A 24,113-nucleotide genomic window follows, 5' to 3' on the forward strand; every position below is an offset into this window, starting at 1 on the left:
CTACGTGCAAAAACATTGCTGCAAGAAACACCGCTTTCAAGGTCAATAATTGCAAGGAAAGGATATGCATTGGTCTAATTGTAGGGCCCACTAAGAAATCCAAAACCAGATTGAGACTCCACAAGGGCACCGGTAACCACAAGGGAAGACAAAGATGTTTCACTCCTTTCAAGAAATGTGCCACATCTGGAAGAGCTGACAGGGGACCACCATTCAACTGACTCCTGAAACAGGCAAGAGCCACTACTTACACCTTTAAGGAATTAAGGGACAACCCTTTATTCAATCCAGCCTGCAAAAATTCCAAATGAGCGAGATCTTAACTAAACAAGGAAGAACACCTCGATCTTCACACCAAGCTTCAAAGACTCACCAACCCGCCCAAAGGCTAAGGAAGTGGAGAACTTTCTCGCTTGTAGCAAGGTGGCAATCACTGCAGTAGAATAACCACGTTTCAGTAAGCGAGCCCTTTCAAGGGTCCTACTATAAAAGACAAAATCGTTGAGAAGAAAAGGTCCCTGCCACAACAGATTCCTGTGCCCTGGAAATCAGAGAGGGGAGTCCATCAGAAGCTTTCTCAGATCCGCATACCATGGTCTCCTGGGCCAATCTGGTGCCACCAGAAGCACCATCTCTGTGACCCTCGACCCTCTGAACCATTCTGCCCAACATGGGCCATGGAGGAAAGGCATACAGCAGCTTGTCCTCCAACCATTCCTGCACGAGAGCATTGATACCCGATAACTTTGGATTTCTCCTGCAACTGAAGAATCGAGGAACCTTCACATTGCGAGAAGTCACCAGCAGGTCTAGGAACGGAAGGCCCCAGCGATCCACTATCAGCTGAAACGCCTCATCTGACAATACCATTCTTCTGGGTCCAGACTCTCCCTGCTGATAAATAATGCTATCACATTGTATTTTCCTGAAATGTGCAAGGACAAAATCTTCTGAAGATGCACTTCCACTCATACCATAAGTTGGTCTATCTCCTGTGACACTCGCTGGCTCTTGGTTCTTCCCTGCCGATGGGACGTAAGCCACTGTTGTTGCATTGTTCGACATTATCCAGACCACTAGATCCTGCAACCTGCTGCTGAACTGTAAGCATGCTAACCGGATCGCCCGGCCTTCTAGCCGATTGATGTTCCAGAGAGACTCTTCTGTACTCCAGCATTTTTGCGCTGTCAGATCTTGACAGTCAGCTCCCAAACCTTGGAGGCTTGCATCCATTGTGAGTACTAACCAGTCTGATGATTTTAAGGAGACTCTCCCTCTCTTAGATGATCCACTTGTAACCACCAGTTACAAGTTGGTTCCACCTGCCGATGGAGATCAGACCTCCATCGGCAGGTGGAACCAAACTGATGTTGCGTTCATCGGTCTCAGATGGCTTCGACCTCTGTGCCTCACCTTTCTTTCTTCTCTCTCCTCAAGCCTTGGGAAGATGGCTGCTGCCGCGTCTTCATGCCGTTCTCTCCGGTGTCCCCGGATCAGCAACGGCGATGGTGTTCGCCATGATTTTCCTGAGGGCCTCCTAGGGTGCACACGCGCACGCCACCCACATCTATATCCACGTCATGGCAGGAACCTCAGGGGCATCCCCTCCGAGTGACGTCATCACATCCTGGCATTTAGCCTGCCCTTCATTTGCTAACAAAGTGAGTTAGCAAGGATTGGATTGCCTCCGGTCTAAGCTGCTCTACCGCTTCCCAGCTGCCACAGGAAGCTCTCTCTGCCCTTCGGGGTATTTCTTCACTAACCTGGGTTCCCACTCCTTGGGGGCCCTTCTGCTCTATTTCAGGTACCTATCTTGGGATATCGGGTACTCGCTCCTCGAGGGCCTACTCTCCCTAATCTTGTGCCTGCCACTGAACAACTTCTGCCTGTCTGGACCATCAACTATACAGCTTCTGCTTCAGTGAGTACTAACCCTTTCAGTCTGTCTCATCTTCAGCTTCAGCGCTCTGTGTCTACATCCGGGACCTGTCCCTGCTACGCCTCGCTGCCTATCACCAACGAGTGTGAGACTGGTCACCTCTGCTGAGGACCCCTGGACTACTTCACTGGGTTACCTCCACTGCTGGGCGGTTCCTCACATGGCTCCTCCCCGTGGGAGTGGCCATCACCTCAATACCCAAGAATCCACTCCAACACCTCATAACCATAACAACTGAATAGTCCTGAGACGATGAGCTACAACGAGACAGCTGAGAACACTGAAGAGGACGCATATGCACCCTTGCCTACAGCACCACTTTCAGGGTTGCTGCCATCAAACAGAGCACCTGCAGATAGGATCACACTGTCGGGCGTATTTTGTTCATCAACAGATGCACCTGTGCCATCAACTTCTGAATACGAGCTTCCGGCAAGAAAACCCTGCCCTACTTCATGTTGAACTGAACACCGAGATACTCTAGTGACTGAGATGGCTGAAGACTGCTCTTGGCCAGGTTCACCACCCAGCTGTGCTCCTGGAACAGAGAGATCACCTTGCAGGTCATCAGGCGGCTCTGTTCCAGAGACTTGGCCTGAATCAGCCACTCATCCAAATTTGGGTGTACCAGGATACCAACCTTTCTCAAGTCTGCCACCACCACCACCACCATAACTTTGGAAAAAGTTCTGGGAGCGGTGGCCAGGCCAAAAGGCAGCACCTGAAACTGATAATGGCATCCCAACACCAAGAACTGCAGAAACCTTGGTGCTCTGGTTGGATGTAAATATGCAGGTAGACCTCGGAAAGATCCAAAGAGTTAAGAAATTCCTCCAACTGCATGGCCATTATCACTGAATGCAATGTTCCCATGTGAAAATGAGTCACCTGCAAATGACGGTTGACCCCCCTTTGAGGTCCAGGATGGGACAAAAGGAGCCCTCCTTCTTGGGCACAACAAAAAACAGAATATCGACCTGTATTTTATTGAGACATGGACACTGGAACCACAGCTTTCAGAATGAGGAGCCTTGACAACGTACACTCCACTGCCTGCTTCTTCTGCAGGGAGTGGCAGGAAGACATCATGAACACGTCCTGGGGGACACTGCGAAACTCCAGCGCATTTCCCTCTCATATCACCTCCAGGACCCACTGATCCGATGTGATTTTGACCCATCTCTAATAAAAGAGAGAGAGGTGCCGCCCTATCTCCTGATCCCGGGGGTAGGTCAGCAAATCTTCATTGGGAGGCTTGGGAGGTTCCATGACCTGACTGGGCTGTCTGGAATGAAAGGACTGAGACCTACAAAAGGCAGAGTCCTCTGAAAGGTCGTTCCTCTGTAGGGTTGAAAATGCTTGGATCCCCTGGTATGACCTCTCATGCCAAAAAAGAATGGTGTCTGCTATCCTCCGGCAACCAAGGAATCAGGGATTTGCCCCACTTACAGGCTGGTTTCTCCAACCCACTCTCAAACAAGAGTGAGCCTTAAAAGGGCAGTTTCGTAAGGTTAGCCTTGGAGGTTGCATTGTTTGACCAAAGTCTGTCATAATTGACACCTGATCACTATTTACTGAACCCACCCCTCTGGCTGAGGTGCAGACCAAATCACAGCCCGCATCAGCCAAAAAGGCAGCTGTTGGCCCCGTACTGCCCTAGAATTCACTTCAGATTCATCGATCTCCTGAGAGAGAAGTAAACAAGAGCATGCCACCAGGGAACAACAAGAAGCTATCGGCAAGGTCATTGCCACTGCTTCAATGCTTGCTTGAGGATGGCCTCAAACCTTCTGTCGAGCACGTCCTTCAAGGCCGCTCCTCCCTCCACGGGGACAGTCGTCTGCTGGGAGACAGCACAGAAAAGTGAATCCACTTTCAGAAAACGCAAGTTCTCTCTCACCACTGGATCCGGGGGTACAAGCCTACAAAAACCCAACCCCCTTTTAAAATTAGATTCCGGGGCACCGCACTCAAGATCAATTCTTGAATGGAATTATGCAAAGAAACCAAAATGAGAGTTTTTGGGGTTTTTTAATTTTTTTTGTTTGGCATAGAAATGGAATCAGCCCCAAGTACTCCCAGCATCTTTAATGTCTGGGAAATCAGAGCCGTGAACTCATCTCTATGGAGGAACTGCAACATGGTCCTATACGGTTCTAGTACCAGAGAATTTTCCCAGTCTTCCAGAGAGGCAGGATCAGCCTCGTCATCCGTATTATCCGGATCCCTATTGGGGAGACCTGTTGCCGATCAAGGCATACTTCGGCGCTCAACCTAGTACCAGGTAAGAAGGAGGTCACCACCTGCGACTCTGGCCTGGCAAGATTGATAGGGGCTGAGGACTGCACCTGAAGAATGGTCAGAAGGATCCATTTCTCCATTCCCACACCAGGCTGGAAAGAACTGGGCTTTGTAAAATCAGAGGGGAGTAATTCCCCTTGAACCTCCAAACAGCGCCAGGCTGAGATGCCCGAATATGGCACGCCGCAAACAAGGCAAGGCGTTTAGTTGTTTTGTTTTGGGTTTTTTTTGCTACTGGCGCCTTTTACAACGCTGCGCTGAAATAAGCGCCCACCTGAGCTTAGACAAGGCGCTCAGGGAATGCGCATAAAAACAAAATGTGTTCGTGCAAACAAGCATAAAAAAAAGGCACGTGCATGCGTGCACAATTTGAACGCCCTGTAGGCGCTCCTATGTTCTTAACTAGGTGTCCAGCTAGGCACTCAACTAGGCATACGACCCAACACACAAGGACGCACAGACGGGTGCACAAGTCACAATCAGACAGAACTGAAGAGGGCAGCATACGGCACACAAAAAGTGCGAGAAGGCGCCGCCGCAGCCAACCACACCACAGACGAGCTGAGCCTCTGAGCGTGGCCTAGTCGCAAGGGCTGCTCAACCCGCCAGCCTGCCCCCCCCCCCCAATCCCGAACACCACTGGAGGCGGTAATGGCCATCGGATCACTCGCTGGGCATGGAGACCAGAAGGGGGAAGGGAGGAATCCCTAATCAACTCCCCTTCTCTTCTTAAATTAAAAAAAGCAAACTTTACTTGAGCTTAGCCTGTCCCGGCTGAGTACAAGCAAGGTCTCCAGCTGCAGGGGGGGGGTGGAGAGGGTAAATACATCACCGCCATGCTCAGCTTCCTGCACCTGCTTGCCTTTCAGCCTTTTTTTTTTTAACAGCTAAGTCCATGCCAGCTCAAAGGCCAGCTACCTGACCAAGGCACTCATCTGAGGGACCACAGAAATCACCTCAGGAATTCTCAACTGGAGGAAGGACCATTTGGTATAACCGCACGAGAGCGGGGCAAATTAAATTTCCTTGTTTTTTTCTCCTCTAAACCTTGAGCCAATCCCCAGTAGGGAAATGCACATCCACCATCTGCTGGAGACAGAGAATACTGGCAGGTTGATGGCACTGCAGGAGTATATATACTGTGAGGTGAGTTTGCTCCGTCTCCATCTGCTGGTAGAGGTGCATAACCCACTAGTCCTGAATCTATCTGTCTGGTTGCTAGGAAATGGCTCTTTTTCAAATTACTGTGTCCAACTATCCCTTTCATTTAAAGCTAAGGACTATCAGACAGTAAGAGTCTTGCTTTGTGCAGGGAAAAAAAAGATATGGGATAGGTTAAATGCAGTCATGTGATTGTGTCTCAAAGCTAAAAAGGGCAAAATCAAATCCCAGACAAACAAAATATACATCAACAGTTCTAACAACATCTGAATAATAACAGAGAGGACAATAATCAAAACCACAAGTTATCTGGCTAAGACATAGCTGAATAAGAAAGGGTTGTATTGGAGGGTTTTCCAGGGCAGGGACAAATTAGCCGAATAACTTATGTTACTGAGAGCAAATCTGGCTACCAGTAAGCCTTGGGACATGCCAGCTAGTGCAATTAGTGAGAGATAATTAGGAGAGGATCCATGCAATACAGCACCTCCCATTGAGGATGCAGGGATGGACATTCCCCTCCTGTGAGGTTATACAGGAGCTTTCTAGAGAGAGCTGGGGGGGGGGGGGGGGGGGGGACAGTATAATTTGCTGTTTTGGAGAAAGGTTGGAGAGTTTTTCCCTTGGTTGATTTTTGGCCTACCTGGAGGCCTGTGCTCCATCCTGCCTGGGATCCTTTGGGACAGGTCTCCATTAGGTACAATGTGGTTGTCCTGGAACTAATTCTGGGATTTTTGTGATACATCTGGGTCTTTCCTGGATTCAAGGCATGGAGAACCCTGTGTTTGGGACGCCCAGGGATAAGAGACTTGCCCATCTGAGATGGTGACCTGCTGCAAGGAACAACTCTTGTGTTAGTATTTTATGGGGTTAAGAAGAATTTTGCTTAGCTGTCCAATAGGAAGATTTTTGCCCTCCTTACTGCCTCTAAGCTGCTGCTTGGACACAGGATCCTATCCACCTGGGATCCCCACAAGAAAAAGAACAAGATTAAAGATCCTGAAAATCTTCTGACCGTGAGTAAGAACCTATCTACATCATCAAGGATACCCATCCAGCGTCTTCTCCCTGGGAAGAGAGAGGTTTGGATTCTCTGTGTATGGACAGGATTTTGGCCATCTTTGGAAGGGGTTTTCCCGAGCAGCTGAGGCTTGCCCTACCCACGGGGACCTCCATTCCAACTAATCCAGGAGGGTGGATAAATCCCTTGCCTACAAGAAAGACTCCTGCAAAAATAGAGGCAGAGACTATAAACCAAGAGAGAAATACTATGGTGCTGTGATTCATTTAATTGTGCCCCCTTCATTTGACTATTCAACTCAGTAAAGTTTTAATTTTGGACACTATCCAAGTGATTCCAGGGTGGTTATTGAGCACACAGTGAATACACGTATCCCTCTCCCAGGGGGCTCAGACCGAGAAACAGAGGACGTGAGACCCCTCTCCCAGAGACAACATTAAGGAGTCAAGCATCCCTAGTACTTGGACCCTGAAAGTTAACTCGTTCTCCCACAAAAAGAATCCACATGCTGAGGAAAGAGCCAAAAGGAAGAGCTAGTCAGGTGTCCTTGCCCCGAGGGCCATAAATAAGTTTATGGCCCTAACAGAGTGTGACATACCTCCCAAGGTGTGGATACACTTATCTAGCTAACTCTGATATTTGGAGTTAACCAAATAAATTATTCGGCTATCTTCAGTTGTGGCAGAGAGCAGGTCTAAAGTTATCCAGCTTTGTGTGGCCGGATAATTTTAGCTATAACTGGCTATATTCAAAAGAATATGGTTACGGGACAATGCAATTTATTAAAAAAAAACAAAAAACAAAAACAATCACACCCCCCCCAGCTCTAATTGACAAACCTTCAATCCTCCACAAACCCCTCAGATTGGTTTAAAAAAGGGTCAGGACCTAGCCTCCATCTCTCCATGGTTCAGTTTAAAGAGGTTCAAAATTACCCTCCAGGGCCTGGATTTGTGTTTGTAATGAGCCCATACCACACCCCATCATGGTTTATATCTCTACCATTGTTATCATGTGAAGTAATCCCATAATAATAGAGCCTAGCCCTGTCAACTCTTCATCACTGTGATGTGGACAGTACCTTATTTACATTATGCACCTTCACATTACATTTCTCCACAATAAAAGCTATTTCAAGTTACAAAATCTCACTCATTTTTGACAACTGATAAATCCCCAATCTTCTACCTTCAGCTGTAGCAGAGCATGAGAATGAAAGATATATCAACTGAGCTCACCCGGCTCCGGGTCTTCTCATCCAAATATCTCATCAATTTCTCTGCTGTTACTGGTGTTTTCTTCTGTACCATTGCTTTGCCAATGTCCCTCTCAAACTCATAACTGGATTTCTTAATTTCTGCCCACCGGATCTCTGCCTCATCCATAGTGGCCTGTATGTGTAAGCAAAGCAATTGAGTCAACACAACTCACAATTCCTTCCCCCAAATTCTCCAGGAAATAACCTGAAGCATGGTCATAAAAGCACACCGACATTTTCAGTTGAAAGAATCATGATTTGCATCAATGAACAAGGCTGTCAAACTTTTCTCTTACACAGGAAAGCCAGAGTATCGTAGTATGGCAGTTGGTGCTAAAAGAGCTATGGATTTCAAAAAGGCTTTTCAGACTGTTCCAAACAGGAGCTTCATAAATAAGCTGGGCAGTTTGTGGGTAGTTTCTAGCATAGTAAACTGGGTTAGAAACTCACTGAATGATAGGCCACAAAGGGTAGTGGTATCTATAAATAGTGATAAACAGGATACCAAAAGGATTAAGAGTGTCTACACCTTCAACTTTTCCTATGTGCTGAAGGTCATAATCTCAAATCTAACTGGAAAAAGTGTTTACTGAATTGTTAAAGATAGCTTTTTCAATTGCTGATCAACTGTAAACTTAAACAGAAGAAATACCATGTTGGGTCAGACCAATGGTCCATGGAATCCAATATTTTATCTCTGACAGTGGCCAATCTGGGTCACCTTCCTGTGGCTCATTCCTAGATATAGGAGGTGGCAAATCCTGTGCCTGCCTAGCTAATAAGTATTAATGGACCTGTCCTCCAGAAATTTGCCCAAACCTTTTTTAAACCTAGCTATGTTATTAGCTTTGACTACATCTTCTGGCATCAAATTCCACAGCATGCCAAAATCACAGAGAAGATCAAAATGTAAACAGGTTTGCATTGGTGGCTGGTGAGTCAAATTTTTGATGGACACTGTGATAACTAACTGGCAGATCACAGGCAGCATGTGGTTCCTGGACCATTCTTCTGCAGTCTGCCATCCATCCATCCCAGGAACAAACTGCCTACATTGTTATGTCTGAAGGTCCTAACTACAGCAGCACAGAATAATCTTTCTCGTCTGCTTTACCACCTCATCTCTCATAGAGATGTGTGTTAGAGCTGAGGTGGTGAGTATGTGTGACAGAAAATGGCTGGATGCGTGAGAAAGCAGTTTTAGCTGAGTGTATTTATTTATTTAGTCTAGAAAATTGTAAGCCACACTGTCCAAGGTCCTAAGTGGTGACAGTTAAAAACATTCATAATAAAAATAATTAATCAGGGAGAAAATGATGTCATGAAGGCAAATGATGGCTTGAACGGGAAGCTCCAGCCCCCAATAATCGGATTCCCTCCATGAAGCTAATAACACGGAGCAAAACAAGCCCCAGACTCAGACACAGATTCCTCACCAGACAGAGATGTCGGTGTGCAAAAAAATGGCTGATTTGAAACAGTTCTCCTATGAGCTACCAGCGGCGAAAAATCTCGGAGATCACGCTGAGGGGAGAGTGTGAGAAAATGGTGGCGATCCGGCAAGCCCCGCTCTGGGAGATGAAGTGAATCGCGTGGGTGACGTGAGAACAGAAGACTTACTCTCTAGGGAGGACTTTCAAAGGTGGTTCGGAGACCTTCGAGCTTATATGGGCCAATTAAAACAAGAACTTAAAATTATCGTATCAGTGCTAAGAAATAAGTGTACTGAGCTGGGGAACCGCGTGAAAGTAATTGAGCAGTGGCAAGAGGAACAGGATACAATAAATGATGGAGTTCAGCATGAAATACAAAGCTTACTTGAAGACAATAGTAAGAAGGGACTGGGTCAAGGATCTGGGAAACCGATCCAGAAGGGGCAGCCTGCACTTTAGATGGGGTTCCAGAAGAACCAGCATACCTAGATTGCCAAAAGGTAGTTCTTGATATATACAGCTACATACTAAATCCTGCAGAGGAGATGGAAGAACCAGCTAAATTCAAACTGGCGAGAGCGTATAAAACCCTATCATCATGATGAAATGGCCAGCCTCGTGACATAGTAGTATCCTTTCACCAGTATGCTGTGAAAGAGCGTATTTTGGCTCAAGCAAGACAACTCAGAGATATTCAATGGCACGGCAACAAAATAGAATTGTTCCAAGATCTGTCACCGGTGACCATAAAAAAAAGGAGAGACTTTCGGGAGGTTGTACAGGCGCTGCAAGCCGGTAGCCATAGATACAAGTGGCTTTTCCCGTTCGGACTGCATTTCACCATCATTGGAGTATCATCCAGAGTACGCACAGTGGAAGAAGCCTTGAAGATCATGCGGGCAACTGGCTGACAAGTGGGCATGGGCTCAAAACTGCGACCCTCCAGTGTCTCATCAAGCAAAGACCCCAGTGCCAGATGGCAGAGGGTCCAGCACGGAGGGAAGAGACTACACAGACAATGGGACGGTTCAACTCCCCATCGAGATCTGAAGGTCGAAACAGTGGAGGATCTGGACCTTCGTGCATATGGGTGGTTGAGTTTCAATTGCCAGGGCCTGCGGGTCTAAGTTTGATAGTTTCTAACTTCACTGGTTGTGGTTTATGTTGTCATGCAATACCCTTGGCCATTATTCCTTTTTGGATTGAGGGAGGGTAATTCAGTTTAATATATAATTTGCTTAGGGGGCTGGGAAATTTTGTGGGCCGCTAGGAGTACTTGTATCATTATTCCTCTAGGAGAAGGATGGTGTATCAGTTGTTGGGTAGGGCAGGTGGGTGGGTGGGGTGGGAATAGGTTGTAGAGAGATAGAATTCTGTCTACACCTTCACAGGATTGGCAACATATGAGAGCTAAGCAACAGGAATGCAATTTATCTTTGATTGGGAACAGAATGGATGTATCTCTCGTTATTGGGGCATTGCTGAGGAGTTGGGAGGAGGGTCTCAGATTGGAAAGATGGGTACCCTGAAATGTTTGTCTTGGAATGTCAAAGGTCTCAATACTCATGTTAAACATATGTAATTTCAGTGGTGAGAGATGTGGAAGGCAGATACTTAATAGTGAAATTTAAAATGGGAAAAGATACTTACACTATAGTCAAATCTATGGACCTAATACCAATCAGGGGACCTTTTTAGTTAAGTTATTATCTGTTATGACAGAAGGTTATCTTGTACTTGCAGGAAGCTTCAACATTACAAGCTACCCATACCTGGATAACAGTAGGGGCACGGGTGGGGCAACTAAATCCAGTAGGCGGGCCTTGAAGGCCCTTTCAGCTAAATGGGACCTTGTAGACGCATGGAGGCTGTTTCATCCCTCTGCGCGAAATTATACCTTTTTTTCTAAGGCACAGGGGCAGATTTTTTTTTTTTTAACCATATGTTTATTAAATACCGTTAACAAAACCAAAGCCGGTTTAACCATGACAAGATAATACCATTGAAGCATGTACATACCTTTTGGATATAACGCTTAAACCAGAGAACACCTGGCCCTTTACAATTTTCCATTTTACATGTAGCATATTTGCCCCCCCTCCCACTCCGCCCTCCTCGCCCCCCTCCCCCCCCCATCGACCTCGAAACTATATGACCATCTACCAATTTGTCCATAAGTTCCTCCCAAGGAGTCAAGGAACAGTGCAATGCCTGACACAGTCCTGCATGGGTGCTGATAGGGTATTCCAGTATCCACTCCAAATCTGTTGACATTTTATTTTTGCTGCTGGATTTTTATTATTATTCGCTGTCATATAATCGAATTGCAAAAGCTTGTAAAGTCTGGTTGTCCACTGTTCCACTCGTGGTTGCTCTGGTTTGATCCATGTCGCCAGTATGGGTTGTAGCGCTGTCAGTAGCGCTTTCTTCAAGAAAACACTGTCGCATTCTGCTAAAGTATCTAAAGAGCCTTGGAAAAAGCGCAGGAGACAAACCTCTGGCTGCTGAGGCACCGTTCTCTGTAGAATTTGGCTTAAGTTGTTAGTCACCAGTGTCCAGTACTGTTGAATCTTGTCGCACTTCCATAACATGTGCATCAGTGTTCAAGGGGCAGATTTTAAAAGCCTTATGTGCGAAAATCCACCTGGATTTATGCGCACAGGGGGGTTATGCGCGCCGAGCCGATTTTGCATAGGCCCAGCAACATGCGCAAGCCCCAGGGCTTAAAAAAAGGGGCGGGGCGTAGGCGGTCCGGGCAGGGGTGTGGCCAGAGGCCTCCGTAGGGCCTCTAGGCTGGGGGAATCGCACACCGGCACTTGGCTGGCGCGCGCAACCTACGCCTGCCCAAAGGCAGGCGCAACTTGAAAAATAAAGGTCAGGGGGGGGTTTAGGTAGGGCTGGGGGGAGGGAACAGGGAAAGCCATCGGGGCTCCCCTAGGGCTTGGCGCACGGAAGGTGCACAAGTGTGCACCCCCTTGCGTGCGCCGACCCTGGATTTTATAACATGCACGCGGCTGCACACTCATGTTATAAAATCGGGTGTAGATTTGTGCGCGCACAAATCTACGCCTGCACTTTGGTATTAAAATCCAGCCCACAATGTTTACACCCGGATTGATTTTTTTCAAGTCGATAAGGCCTTAAGTCAACAAAGTGACTTCATCGGGGATTAACGCAATCACTTGGCCACACCATGCCGCAGTCTGGGTTACCTTCTCAAGTTTGGGAGGTCCTTCGGGGCAACGAACCTGGAGACTAAACTAAAGCATTTTGGAAGATAAGACCTTTTGCACCAGGCTGCAACAGGAAATGGAAGACTATTTAATAGATAATGATAATGGGGAGATTTCAGCGGGCATATTATGGGATTGCTTTAAAGCGGTAGCTCGGGGTGAACTAACAGTGAGAGCTTCATTTTTGAAGAAAGCAAAGGAGACGCGTCGGTTAAAATTACTGGGGAGTATAGCCAAATTAGAAATCAGTCATAAAAGACAAGTAGATGCTCAGCTGGGAAACCAATTGGAAAAGCTTAGGGGTGAATTAAAGGATTTGGATATGGAGATCCACACTGTGGATATGGAGATCCACACTGTGGATCCATAAAGTCTAGAGGATGTGAATGAAGAGAAGAGGCATTGGGGGTGGCTTGCGGGAATGACAGCTACTACCTGGAGATTAATACCCTTATTCAATAAACATACACACGGTTAATGAGACTCCAACATTGCTCTTTGCTTCAACGGCAAGAGGAAATGTGGAAAAAAGGATTTGCATTCACAAAAAAGCGGGGGGGAGTAGCTTGCTTGTTGCGGCGATTATTACCCCAAACCAAATAAGCCTGATTCTTCACTTTCAATGCATATCCAGCATAGCTCTCTGCTTCAACAGCAGGGGGGGAATGAAGAAAGGAGGATTTATATTCAGACAACAACCAACAAGGACTGAATTACATAGTCTGGGTAAACAAATAAGCGTGGGAGTAGCTTGCTTATTGCAGCAGTTACTACCCCTAACCAATTAAGCTAGATACTTCACTTAGATGTGAAGTATCTAGCTTAATTTATATTTATTTATTTCTCTTATATTTATTTCCTGCCTTATCTTCTTTCCAGCTTGTTGCAAGCTTCCAAGTTCTCCTTCCCTGTTGATTGTAATTTTTGACTTATTCCTACCTATTGTTTTCTTTCGTTTACTTGAATTGCTACTCCAGTTATACCCTTGTTAAATGTAAACCGATCCGATATGGTTATTTACTATGAAGGTCGGTATACAAAAACTGTAAAATAAATAAATAAATAAATAAATAGATGCAGCTCCAGCACTGCTCTCTACATCAATGGTGGGGGTGGAAGGTAAATAGAACCAAAAAGTTACTAATAAGGGCCAAGAGTAACAGATAAGTATGAGAAAAAAGAAGTGTGAAAGCTTGCTGGGCAGACTGGATGGGCCATTTGGTCTTCTTCTATTGTCATTTCTGTTTCTATCTTGTTTCAAATGGATAGGGTGAAACAGGAGCTCTTTGAGGGAGGAAACAAAGCCAGAAGGCTTCTGGATCAGAAATTAAAGACTAGGAATATGCAAAATCAGATACTTAAAATTAAGGGTAGAAACGGGGAAATTCTGTCTGACAGTGAGACAATTTGAGCTAGGTTCTCCCGGTTTTATCAGGAGTTATATGCCACTAGGCAAGATATAAGTCAGTCTGATATAGTACACTATATGAAGGATCTAAATTTTCTATTAAACCAGAGCGAGCAAGAAACTTTAAAAAAAACAAAAACATAGAGACTGAAGTCCTCCAGGTGATCAAAGAATTGAAAGTGGGGAATGCACACAGGTTGGACGGGTTCTCAGCAGGATTCTATAAACAATTCCAATCCCTGGTGGCACTGCCTCTCTCACAGGCATTTAATGATTTGTTAGCATCAGGTACCATAGCTGCTGAAGCTAATAGAGCGGGCATAACAGTCCTGCCGAAGCCAGGGCGCGATGCGACCCTATGTGGCTCTTACAGGCCAATTTCACTTATCAACTTGGACCTAAAAATATTAGCAAAAATTTTAGCCAACAGGTTATGAGGTGTGGTCACTACTTTAATACACCCAGATCAAACAGGGTTCATGCCGGGTCGTCTCGCAGCTGATAATGTCAGGCGAGTGATCAATTTGATATGGAGGGCACAGAATACCCAAAAGCCATCAGCTCTGCTTACAGTAGATGCAGAAAAGGCTATCAATCTGGTCCACTAGGATTATCTATTTCTTTTACTGGAAAAATTGGGTTTGGGAGGTAATTTTTCTACTTGGATATGTAAGTTTTATGGCAACCCCAGTGCCCGCAAAGAAGTCAATGGAGGATATTCAGAGGTTTTCCCAATAGGCCGAGGAACTAGGCAGGGTTGTCCACTTTCTCCGCTACTCTTTGCCTTATGCCTTGATCCATTGGCAACTAAAATTCGGAACAAAGAAATTTGGAGCATAACTCTGGGCGACCAGGAATATAAATTATCCATGTTTGCTGATAACGTGTTATTTATTGTGGCTTTACCAGCCTCCTCTCTCCCGCATTTAATGGAGGAAATAGGACGTTTCAGTAGAATATCTGGCTATCAGTTAAATGCTGGGAAATCCGTATTTTTTAATATCTCCATGTCTGAAGAGCAGTTACGGTAGTGAAGGAAAGATTCCCCTTTAAAATTCAAAAATCTGAAGTGAAATATCTGGGAGTAAAAATTGGTCCGGATTTGAACAAGTTGTTTGCTATGAATTACAATAGTCTCTGGCAAAAGATTACTGGAGACCTGCTAACATGGGAGAGGTGACACCTGTCATGGCTAGTCAGAATTGCAGCCATAAAGATGAATGCTTTGCCTAAGCTAACTTATTTTTTTCAAACTTTACCTATTGATGTCCCGGATGTTTGCTTATCTATGTGGCAAAGCAAAATCTTTTCTTTCATATGGAAGAGACGTCCACCGAGAGTGAGTCGCCAAGTTTTATATCTACCTAAGGAGAGGGGGGGACTGGGGGTCCCATGCTTGCGCTGGTACTATGTGGCAGCGCAGCTCAAATTTATTTTAGATTGGTATGGAAGAAGTCCAAATTGAATCGTATGTATTCTAAGGTAGATAAGCTCTGTTGGCGAAAGTGCGGTGGCGTAGGTACCTTTTTTCATATGTGGTGGGAATGTCCCTTGATAGCTGCTTTCTGGTAGAGGAAATAGCAGGTATGAAAGTTCATAAAGACCCCAGCTTTTTTCTTTTGAGTGTACCCATGAATGATCAGATATCTGAGACACATTTACTCTCTCAGCAAATTATTCTAGCAGCCAGGGGAGAAACAGCATATTCTTGGAGGGAAGCCCTGGCACCGCCCCTCCTCTGAGTAGTTCAAATACTAACCCGGATTTATTATTTAGGTAAACTTACAGCCCTCAAGAGGGAGCAAATCCCCAAATTTGAAAAAATCTGGGATCGCTTTGTCTTGTGGCAACAGAAGGATTCTACTGTTATTCAGTAATGTCTCTGGAAGGTGTGGAAAGACATTATTATGCAACGGAAGGATTACAGGGTGGGTTCAGGGGGGAGGGCAAAGGGGGGGAGGAAAACGTAAGCGGGGTTGTAATAAACACATAAGAAAAAGTTGTTAAAATTGCATAACAGAAGTTTATTGTGTATCCCTCTACCTGTTACAGTTTGTTGTTCATCCTATCACTGTATCAGTTAATGAACAGGTCTTTTTTGTGGTATATTACTGGATATGCTTAATAAACTTTAAATTAAAAAAAAAAAGAAATAACTATACCTTTTGTCTGTGCGTTGTGCCTGAGTTAGTTGTGCATTACCAGCCGAAAACATTTTTATTGCAAATTGCGGTTCAAAAGGGAAGCGAGAGAGAGCATGCGAGAAAGAGAGACTCTGTGAAGGCTCACTTGTATCTAAACTTTTTTTTACCACTATAAGAAGGGGCATTATGAACTTGGGGTGAGGTTTGGGGGGGTGAATTGGGTTTTGGGGGGCAGTTTTACATGCACAATTATACGTACGAACAGTACAATTACCATCATTGAGGATTTAATGTGATTTGAAGTAATGAAAGGTGAAAGAAGAGTAGATTTGTACCATGTTCTCTCTAACTTGCTTGATGCACTCTCTACCTAGCTGCAATCAAGCTAGGTAGAGAGAACATGGAACAAATCTACTCTTCTTTCACCTTTCATCACTTCAAATCACATTAAATCTTCGCTGATGGTAACTGCTGTTCGTACGTATGACTGTGCATGTAAAACTGCCTCCCAAACCCAACTCACCCCCAAACCTCACACCAAGTTAACTAGTGCCCCGTCTTACAGTGGTATAGTTAACTTTTTTGTGAGCCTCTATAGAGGCTCTCTCTCGCCAGCATCCCAAAACGCGACAAAAGCTATCCTGTCAGTAACGCAGCATGCGATGGGACTTCTCAGCTTGTGATGTGAAAATAACACGGGTACAATAAATTTAATGCGCACTGTGGTAAAATACTTTTGCGATGTGATACCAGGAAAATTAGCCTAATCACAACCCCCCTTTTTTTCTTTTTTTTTTTTAAATCACGGGCACTATTTTTGCTATATTTATAGCAAAATGATGAATCTAGGCCAGAGTTTGCTCCATAATACAACTGTTTGAACCACTCCTGCGTGCAAATACACGCTCAAATATAAGCCATGGCTTTATGTGCACAAGTACCTGCGTAAGATCACCATTGCATGGCGAGAATGCACGCACACACCTACGTGCATGGGAAAAAATTTGCCATCATGGCCTACCATATGAACCAAGCCAAGGAGTGGGGCCTAGCTCAAAAGCTGCTCAACCCACCAAGCCAGAGATGCCTCCACTCTACACTAACTTCCCAGAAAAGTGAGAGGGAAAAGAGGGTAAGAGATTCCAAGGAACAAATGCTGATGGAGAAGGACCCAGTAAGGAAAAGAAAAAAAAAAAAGAGGGGACAAAAACTTCCCTACTCTTTTTTTTTTTTTTAACCTGAACTCAGCCCTTTGTGGCTGAAAGCATGATTGGGTCACTGGCTATGGGGAGAGAGAGCACAAGCTTTCACAGCTGAGCACTCCCTTGTCCTTGCTATCATAAGACTGGGAGAAACTCCATGAACCTAATAAGAAGCAGATTTAAAACAAATTAGAAAAAGCACACTGCAAGTATTAATAAGAGCACTAGCAGTAAGTATGAGAGGCTAAGATCATAACCTAACATACTGTACCCCGGCTTATATGTGACATTCCTTCTTGTCAAAAAATGTGCAAGACTAACTCAATATAAATCCTTTACATCCACTTCTGTAAATAAAAACACACACACCCTCCTCTTTTTCCACACCTCCAGAAAGGGGGCAGTGCAGGATATTCACCATACCAAAAAAAGAATTCAAATTCTGGTGTTGTCTAAGTAACACAAACTCCCTACACTACCAGGCAATTGTGAAATAATACAAAATCCTGCAAAAAGAAGAAAACCACTCAGCACGACATATGGGCGAACGCCCACTCTCCTGTGCACGCGATTCAGTATGCTAATTAGGCCCGGCGGTAAAACCAGGTAAAAGGAGGCGCTAGGGACACTAGCGCGTCCCTAGCACCTCCTTTTGGACCGGAGCGGAGGCTGTCAGCGGGTTTGACAGCCGAAGCTCAATTTTGCCGGCTTCGGTTCTCGAGCCCGCTGACAGCCACGGGCTGGGAAACCGGACGCCGGAAAAATTGAGCGTCCGGTTTTCGACCCGACAGCCATGGGCCGACTTCAAATTTATTTTTTTTTACTTTTGGAAAGTTTCGGGACCTCAGACTTAATATCGCCTCCTCACAGCCTCCTCACAGCTAAACAGCCGGTCTCCAACACATTCAGTGCACAATCAATATTTTGAATTACTACTCAAAGTTGCAGTATTCCCCAGGAATATTATAAAATTACATCAGACTTGAAACCAGGGCCGTATTGAGACATAGCTAACATAGACACCAAATTCTGAAGTCACCCACAAACTGGAATTCCCTCTGCTGCTATCTGATTTCTGGGGTCAAAATCTCCCACTCCTGATTCTCCACCTATAGGTGCCATCATTTTAAATCTGACCCTGCTTGAAAAACCCCCATAGCCCTCCCTTCCCAAAATTTCTTCCCCCCAGGCTCAAATCTAGCTCGCTCACTCTCTTTCTCCCCCGCCTCATCTCCCAGCTTACTCCCCCATTCTCAGGCTCGTCCTCTCCCTCAGCTCAATGCTCAATTTGTTCTATGCCCCATGCCGCCTCCCTGTGTTCATGCCCTGCCCAGTTTGTTCCTTGACCCTTCCCTCCTCTCAATGCCCTGCCCGGTTTGTTTCTTGCCCCTTCCCTCTTCTCAACGTACTGCTCATTTTGTTCCCTGCCCCGTGCTGCCTCCCTCCCTTCATGCCCTGCCCAGTTTGCTCCCTGCCCCATACCCCCTCCCTCTGGTTTGCTCCCTGCCCTGTGCCACTCCATCCCTTAGCTCAATGCCCTGCCCAGTTTCTTTGCTCCCTGCCCCTCATTCCCTCTTTTCAATGCCCTTCCCAGTTTGTTCCCTGCCCCCCTCCCTTCACTCAATACCCTGCCCAGCTTGTTCCCACCCCCTCCCTTCCTCCCTCCATTCAAAGCCCTACTCAGTTTGCTCCCTGTCCCATGTGCCTCCCTCTGCTCAATGTCCTGCAATCCACAAAATTACATTGCCTCTTATCCCATGACTTTTTAATTTTTTTTAAAGCCTCTCATGAGGGACTTTGTCAAACGCCTTCTGAAAATTCAAATTGACTACATCTACCGGGTCACCTTTATTTAGATTTTTTATTAACCCCTTCAAAAAAATGAGCAGATTTGTGAAGCAAGACTTCTCTTGGGTAAATCCATGCTGGCTGTGTCCCATTAAACCATGTCTATCTATATGTTCTCAAAAAATAAGACTTGCTATATAGGAGAATCCTAGTTGTGATCAAGTGTGTACCTTCATACGTAGCTAAAACAATTTTTTGTAGCTATCGTGTCTGTGAGCCAATTACTGTAAGGCTTCAAAAATCATTAGGTACCTTGATCATTTACAAATGTTGATTTTTTTCACTCATATGACTGTTGGTTTTGACTTGTCTGCTTGCACTCACATAATACGGAGAAAATGATTTTTCATATGTCACTCATTAAAGGTATATCAGTTATTTTACCGTTGTGTGCCGTTTCTCAGTTTGCACATCTAAGAGCAACATTATCACCGCTGCCCGAAGCATCCCCAGTCAGGAAAAATAGGGCTTCTCAGTAAAAGCGCCTAACTACAGTGCATAACGTATCAGCTACAGTCTTCTTGGAGAAAACTTCCACTGCAGAGCAGTGCTAGCTGCCATGCCACGTAGCAAATCCATAGTCAACAGAGCCATGTTATAGAGCAGCCCTTTGCAGCCGGTTACCCTGGCAGTCTCAAGCCCGTGAAGGAGCGCTTGTGCTCCGAAACATCTAGATGTCGGCTTCATAACTTTCGCCAGAGTTTACCTCATTCAGTTGAGTCCATCGGACAACATAAGATAAGTGGCATACAGTGACATATGAAAAATCATTTTCTCTGTATTATGTGAGTGCAAGCAGACAAGTCAAAACCAACAGTCATATGAGTGAAAAAAATCACCATTTGCAAATGATCAAGGTACCTAATGATTTTTGAAGCCTTACAATAATTGGCTCACAGACACGATAGCTACAAAAATTTTTTTTAGCTACATATGAAGGTACACACTTGATCACAACTAGGATTCTCCTATATAGCAAGTCTTATTTTTTGATTTCTGTTTTCCTGCTATTTTTTGGGTCTTATATTAGGTAGTATCTATATGTTCTGTCATTTTGTTCTTTAGAATAGTTTCCATAATTTTTCCCAGCACTGATGTCATGCTCACCGGTCTATAGTTTCCCGGATAACGCCTGGAGCCTTTATTACATCTCGGTTTATGTTGGCCACCTTCTAGGCTTCAGGTACAATGGACAATTTTAATGATAGGTTACAAATTACTAGTAATATGGCTGAAATTTCATTTTTTTTAGTTCTTTCAGAACCCTGGGCTGTATACCATCTGGACCGGGCGATTTGCTACTCTTCAATTTGTCAATCTGGCCTACTATGTCTTTCAGGCTCGCTGTGATTTGATTCAGTTCATCTGAATTGTCACCCTTGAAAACCCTCTCTGGAATGGGTATCTCCGCAACATCCTCAGTAAACACCGAAGCAAAGAATTTATTCAGCCTTTCCACAATGGTCCTATCTTCTCTAAGTGCCCCTTTAACCCCTTGATCATCTAACGGTACAACCAACTCCCTTGCTGGTTTCCTGCTTTGGATAAAATTTTAAAAGTTTTTATTATAAGGTTTTGCCTCCACTGCCAGCTTCTTTTCAAATTCTCTCTTAGCCTGTCTTATCAATGTTTTACATTTATCTTGCAAATGCTTATGCTTTTTCCTATTTTCTTCAGATAGATCCTTCTTCCAATTTTTTTTTATTTATACAGTTTCAAATGATTAGCTTGTGATTTTCTTTTTAAATTCTAATTCCAAAAAATAAGAAAAAAGGAAAATAAACAAGAAAATAGAGATTCAGCTGAAGATAAAGTTCATAACTAGGGGAAATCCAAGGTCTCCATTTATTTATCGAGTTTTACATACCGTCGTTCGGTTTCGCCATCACAACGGTTTTCAAAGTTACGATGTTTAACAATGTTTCAATAAAAAATTGGTTCATATGGTAGTTAACAAAGTAGATATAATTTATGAACTAGGTTTGTAGATTATCAAAACATATTACAGAGCTGAGTAATAATCTTAAGTTTCTTGGTTCCATCTGTTTTCCTGGTGTTAAAGGAAGGGAGCGGAGTTTTGAATCAGTGGGTGCGTTGGTAGGCTTTGGTAAACAACCATGTTTTTAGTTCTTTTTTGAAAGTTTTTAGGTTTTCTTGTATTCTGAGATCTATTGGGAGGGTGTTCCAGAGTTTGGGGCTTCCAAGTGAAATTGCTCTCTTTTGAGTTGAGGTGAGTTGTTTGGATTGTGAGGGAGGGATCTTTTAATAGTCCTTTGTTTGCTGATCTGAGGTTTCTGTTTGGAGCATGCAATTTTATGAATGAAGAAAGCCAGTTTGATTGTTTTTCATATATTATTTTATGTAGTATGGATAGAATTTTGTATTCAATCCTAAATTTAATTGGGAGCCAATGTAGAGAAATAAGTGTGGGAGTGATGGGGTCATGTTTTTTTTTAGATCCAGTGAGTATTCTTGCAGTTGCATTTTGTAAGATTTGTAGTGGGCGGATTGTATTAAGAGGTAAGTTGAAGAATAGGGAATTACAGTAGTCCAGGTTGGAGAAAATGAGTCGCTGAAGGACTGATCTGAAGTTGTTGGGAGTGAGGAAAGGTTTTAATTGACATAATGTTAGGAGTATGTGATAACCATCTTTGATTTTAGCTGTGATGTGATTTTTGAAGGAGAGTTCTTTGTCAATTATCAATCCGAGGTTGCGTGCATGAATGACTGGCGGGATAGCCACTTTTTGGCTTATCTCAAGGAAAAACAAAAACTGATAAAGAACAAAGAAATAGCAGGCAAGCAGCTGAACCCAGGGTTAAAAATGTAAGAGAAAATACAATTCCATCTAAATGGGAACATTGGATTCAGTAGCAGGGGATTGAGGAGGCACAATCTTATCAGCCAAGAAAAAAAGACAGCTGATTAGGCTCGAAAAAAAACCTACAAAGAATTCTTATATTTCACACAGTACTTACAAGGAAATCTGAGAAAAATCTGAGCCCCAATTGTATCACCCTAAATCTCATTAAAAGGAATTGCTTCCTTTTCTTCTGTATAGATCTTGCCACATCTGGGAACACCATAGTTCTACATTTTAAAAAAGTAGCGCCACAATATCTAAAATACATTCTAAGGAGCCAGTCTCTATCAGAATCCAAAACCAAGAAAGTAGAAGGCTTAGCCAAAGCCGAATTAGAAGTTTCCAAAAGAGGTGTAACATCGAGAGAACTGTCCGATATTGGAGAAAGTTCCTGAGCTCTCCTAGTCTCAACTTCCTTCCTGGATGGCGGCAAATAATATATTCTAGCAATAAGAGGAAGGGCATTTTCAGGAATTTTTAGAATCTCCAACATATCTCTTGAACATGTCCCTATGTTTCAATTTTTGAAGGAAGCTTTTTTTGGCTATAATAGCTTCTTTCACTTCCCCTTTTACCCAAGTCAGCAGTCGTTTGGCCTTCCTGCCACCTTTCTTAATGCGTGGAATACATCTGGATTGTGCGTCTAAGATGGTATTTTTAAACAATATCCATGCCTTTTGTACACTCTTAACCTTGGTAGCTGCACCTTTCAGTTTTTTTCTATTTTCCTCATTTTATCAAAGTCTCCCTTTTGAAAGTTTAGTGCTAGAGCTGTAGATTTACTTATTTTCCCCCTTCCAGTCATTAATTCAAATTTGATCATGTTATGATCACTATTGCCGAGTGGCCCCAACACAGTTACCTCTCTCACCAAATCCTGCATTCCACTAAGAATTAAATCTAAAACAGCTCCCTCTCTTGTTGATTCCTGAACCAATTGTTCCATGAAGCAGTCGTTTATTCTATTCAGGAACTTTATCTGTTTAGCACATCCTGATATTACATTTACTCGGTCAATATTAAGGCAAATTAAATCTCCCATTATTATTGCATTGCCGAATTAGTTAACCTCTCGCTTCTCTTAGCATTTTATCATCCATCTTATACGTAAGAGTAAAAATAAAAAGAGGTGTGTTCTGTCAATTATATTTCAAGACAGTTTCTTATCGCTAAGTTACAGTAAGTTGTGAGTCCTTTCCTGCCTTTCTAGGCTTCCATTCAACTATACTATTCCTTGGACAAGGCAGTTCCTCATCCTCGCACCTGCAACAGAGAGGCTTAGCTGAAACTGTCAGTTCTTAAAATAGCTGAAGCTGTCATTGAAACTGTCATTTCAGCAACTGTTATTTTCTGAGGGCCTAAGTGCTGGCATAAGATTAATATTGGCAGTGCTGCTGTTTCGGATCAGGTTAAGACTCCATTTTGAATTTCTCTCTCGTTGTGGAGTAAAATTGTCCGTCCCCCCATCATGGGACAGCAAAGTTCTTCACATCCTGCATCCCTTCACTCTAATACACTAAGGTGGCAACAATCTGGGGCGTATGGGTGGAGGAACAGCAGGCTAGCAGAAGATTTTCTACCTCCTAGCTGTGACATAGCAGAGAACAGCCTTTCTGCTTCCTGCTCCAGCCCCTCCCCTCCCAATGCAGAGAAGAGAAGGAGACAGGTGCATGAGGAAGGAACAGAGCAAATAAAAACGTCTCTACTCTTTATTCCAGCTGGTCTCCTCCTATCCTATGTAGTAAACAGGAGGAGATGGGTGAGGTCAGAGCATACATAAGAGAACAAAGGAAAGCCATTCTGCTCCCTAATCCAGCACCTCTCCTCTTGTTATTCAGGAACATGAGGGGAGAAGGTGAGTCTTTTAATGCATGGCAAGTTTATTTTCAGAACAAGCTCTTTTAAAATTATCTAAAAGAGTTTCATTAGTTTTATGTATGGAAAATGTCTGTTTTTAGCAAGTTTATTCATGAAACAAAGTACTAACCAGAGTTAAAAACTGAAAAATAATAAGAACAGTGCATGCTGAGAGCTACAAGGTAAAAACAGAAATGAGCTAACAATGGAGTTGTTACATCTCCAGTAATAATGGTATGGAAATGTACCCTTGCCTTGGCTTATTCTTGGACTTGCTGGGACATCCTAGGAGGGGTAAGATAGGAAAATTGGTTCTTACCTGCTAATTTTCGTTCCTGGAATACCACAGATCAGTCCAAACAAGTGGGATTCGCATCCTTAACAGCAGATGGAGGCAGAGAATAAAAAATAAAAAAAAACCAAAAAAACTTTTCATGCACTGCTA

At 44.0% G+C, this 24,113-nt stretch overlaps 1 protein-coding gene across 2 annotated transcripts in view; it reads right to left on the reverse strand.

The window, feature by feature from the left end:
* Positions 1-24,113, reverse strand: part of CCDC113 (coiled-coil domain containing 113) — a 158,023-nt gene that overhangs the window by 78,184 nt on the left and 55,726 nt on the right. The window contains exon 4 of one of the 2 annotated variants that reach the window (XM_029609251.1): positions 7,661-7,813. The exons of the other annotated variant lie outside the window; for it this stretch is intronic. Within the exon in view, the coding sequence (XP_029465111.1) occupies positions 7,661-7,813 (153 nt within the window). The remainder of the gene's footprint in view (positions 1-7,660; positions 7,814-24,113) is intronic. 2 annotated transcript variants of the gene reach the window in all.

Source organism: Rhinatrema bivittatum, chromosome 7 (genome assembly GCF_901001135.1).
Source record: "Rhinatrema bivittatum chromosome 7, aRhiBiv1.1, whole genome shotgun sequence".
In the NCBI taxonomy this organism is placed as follows: Eukaryota; Metazoa; Chordata; class Amphibia; order Gymnophiona; family Rhinatrematidae; genus Rhinatrema; species Rhinatrema bivittatum.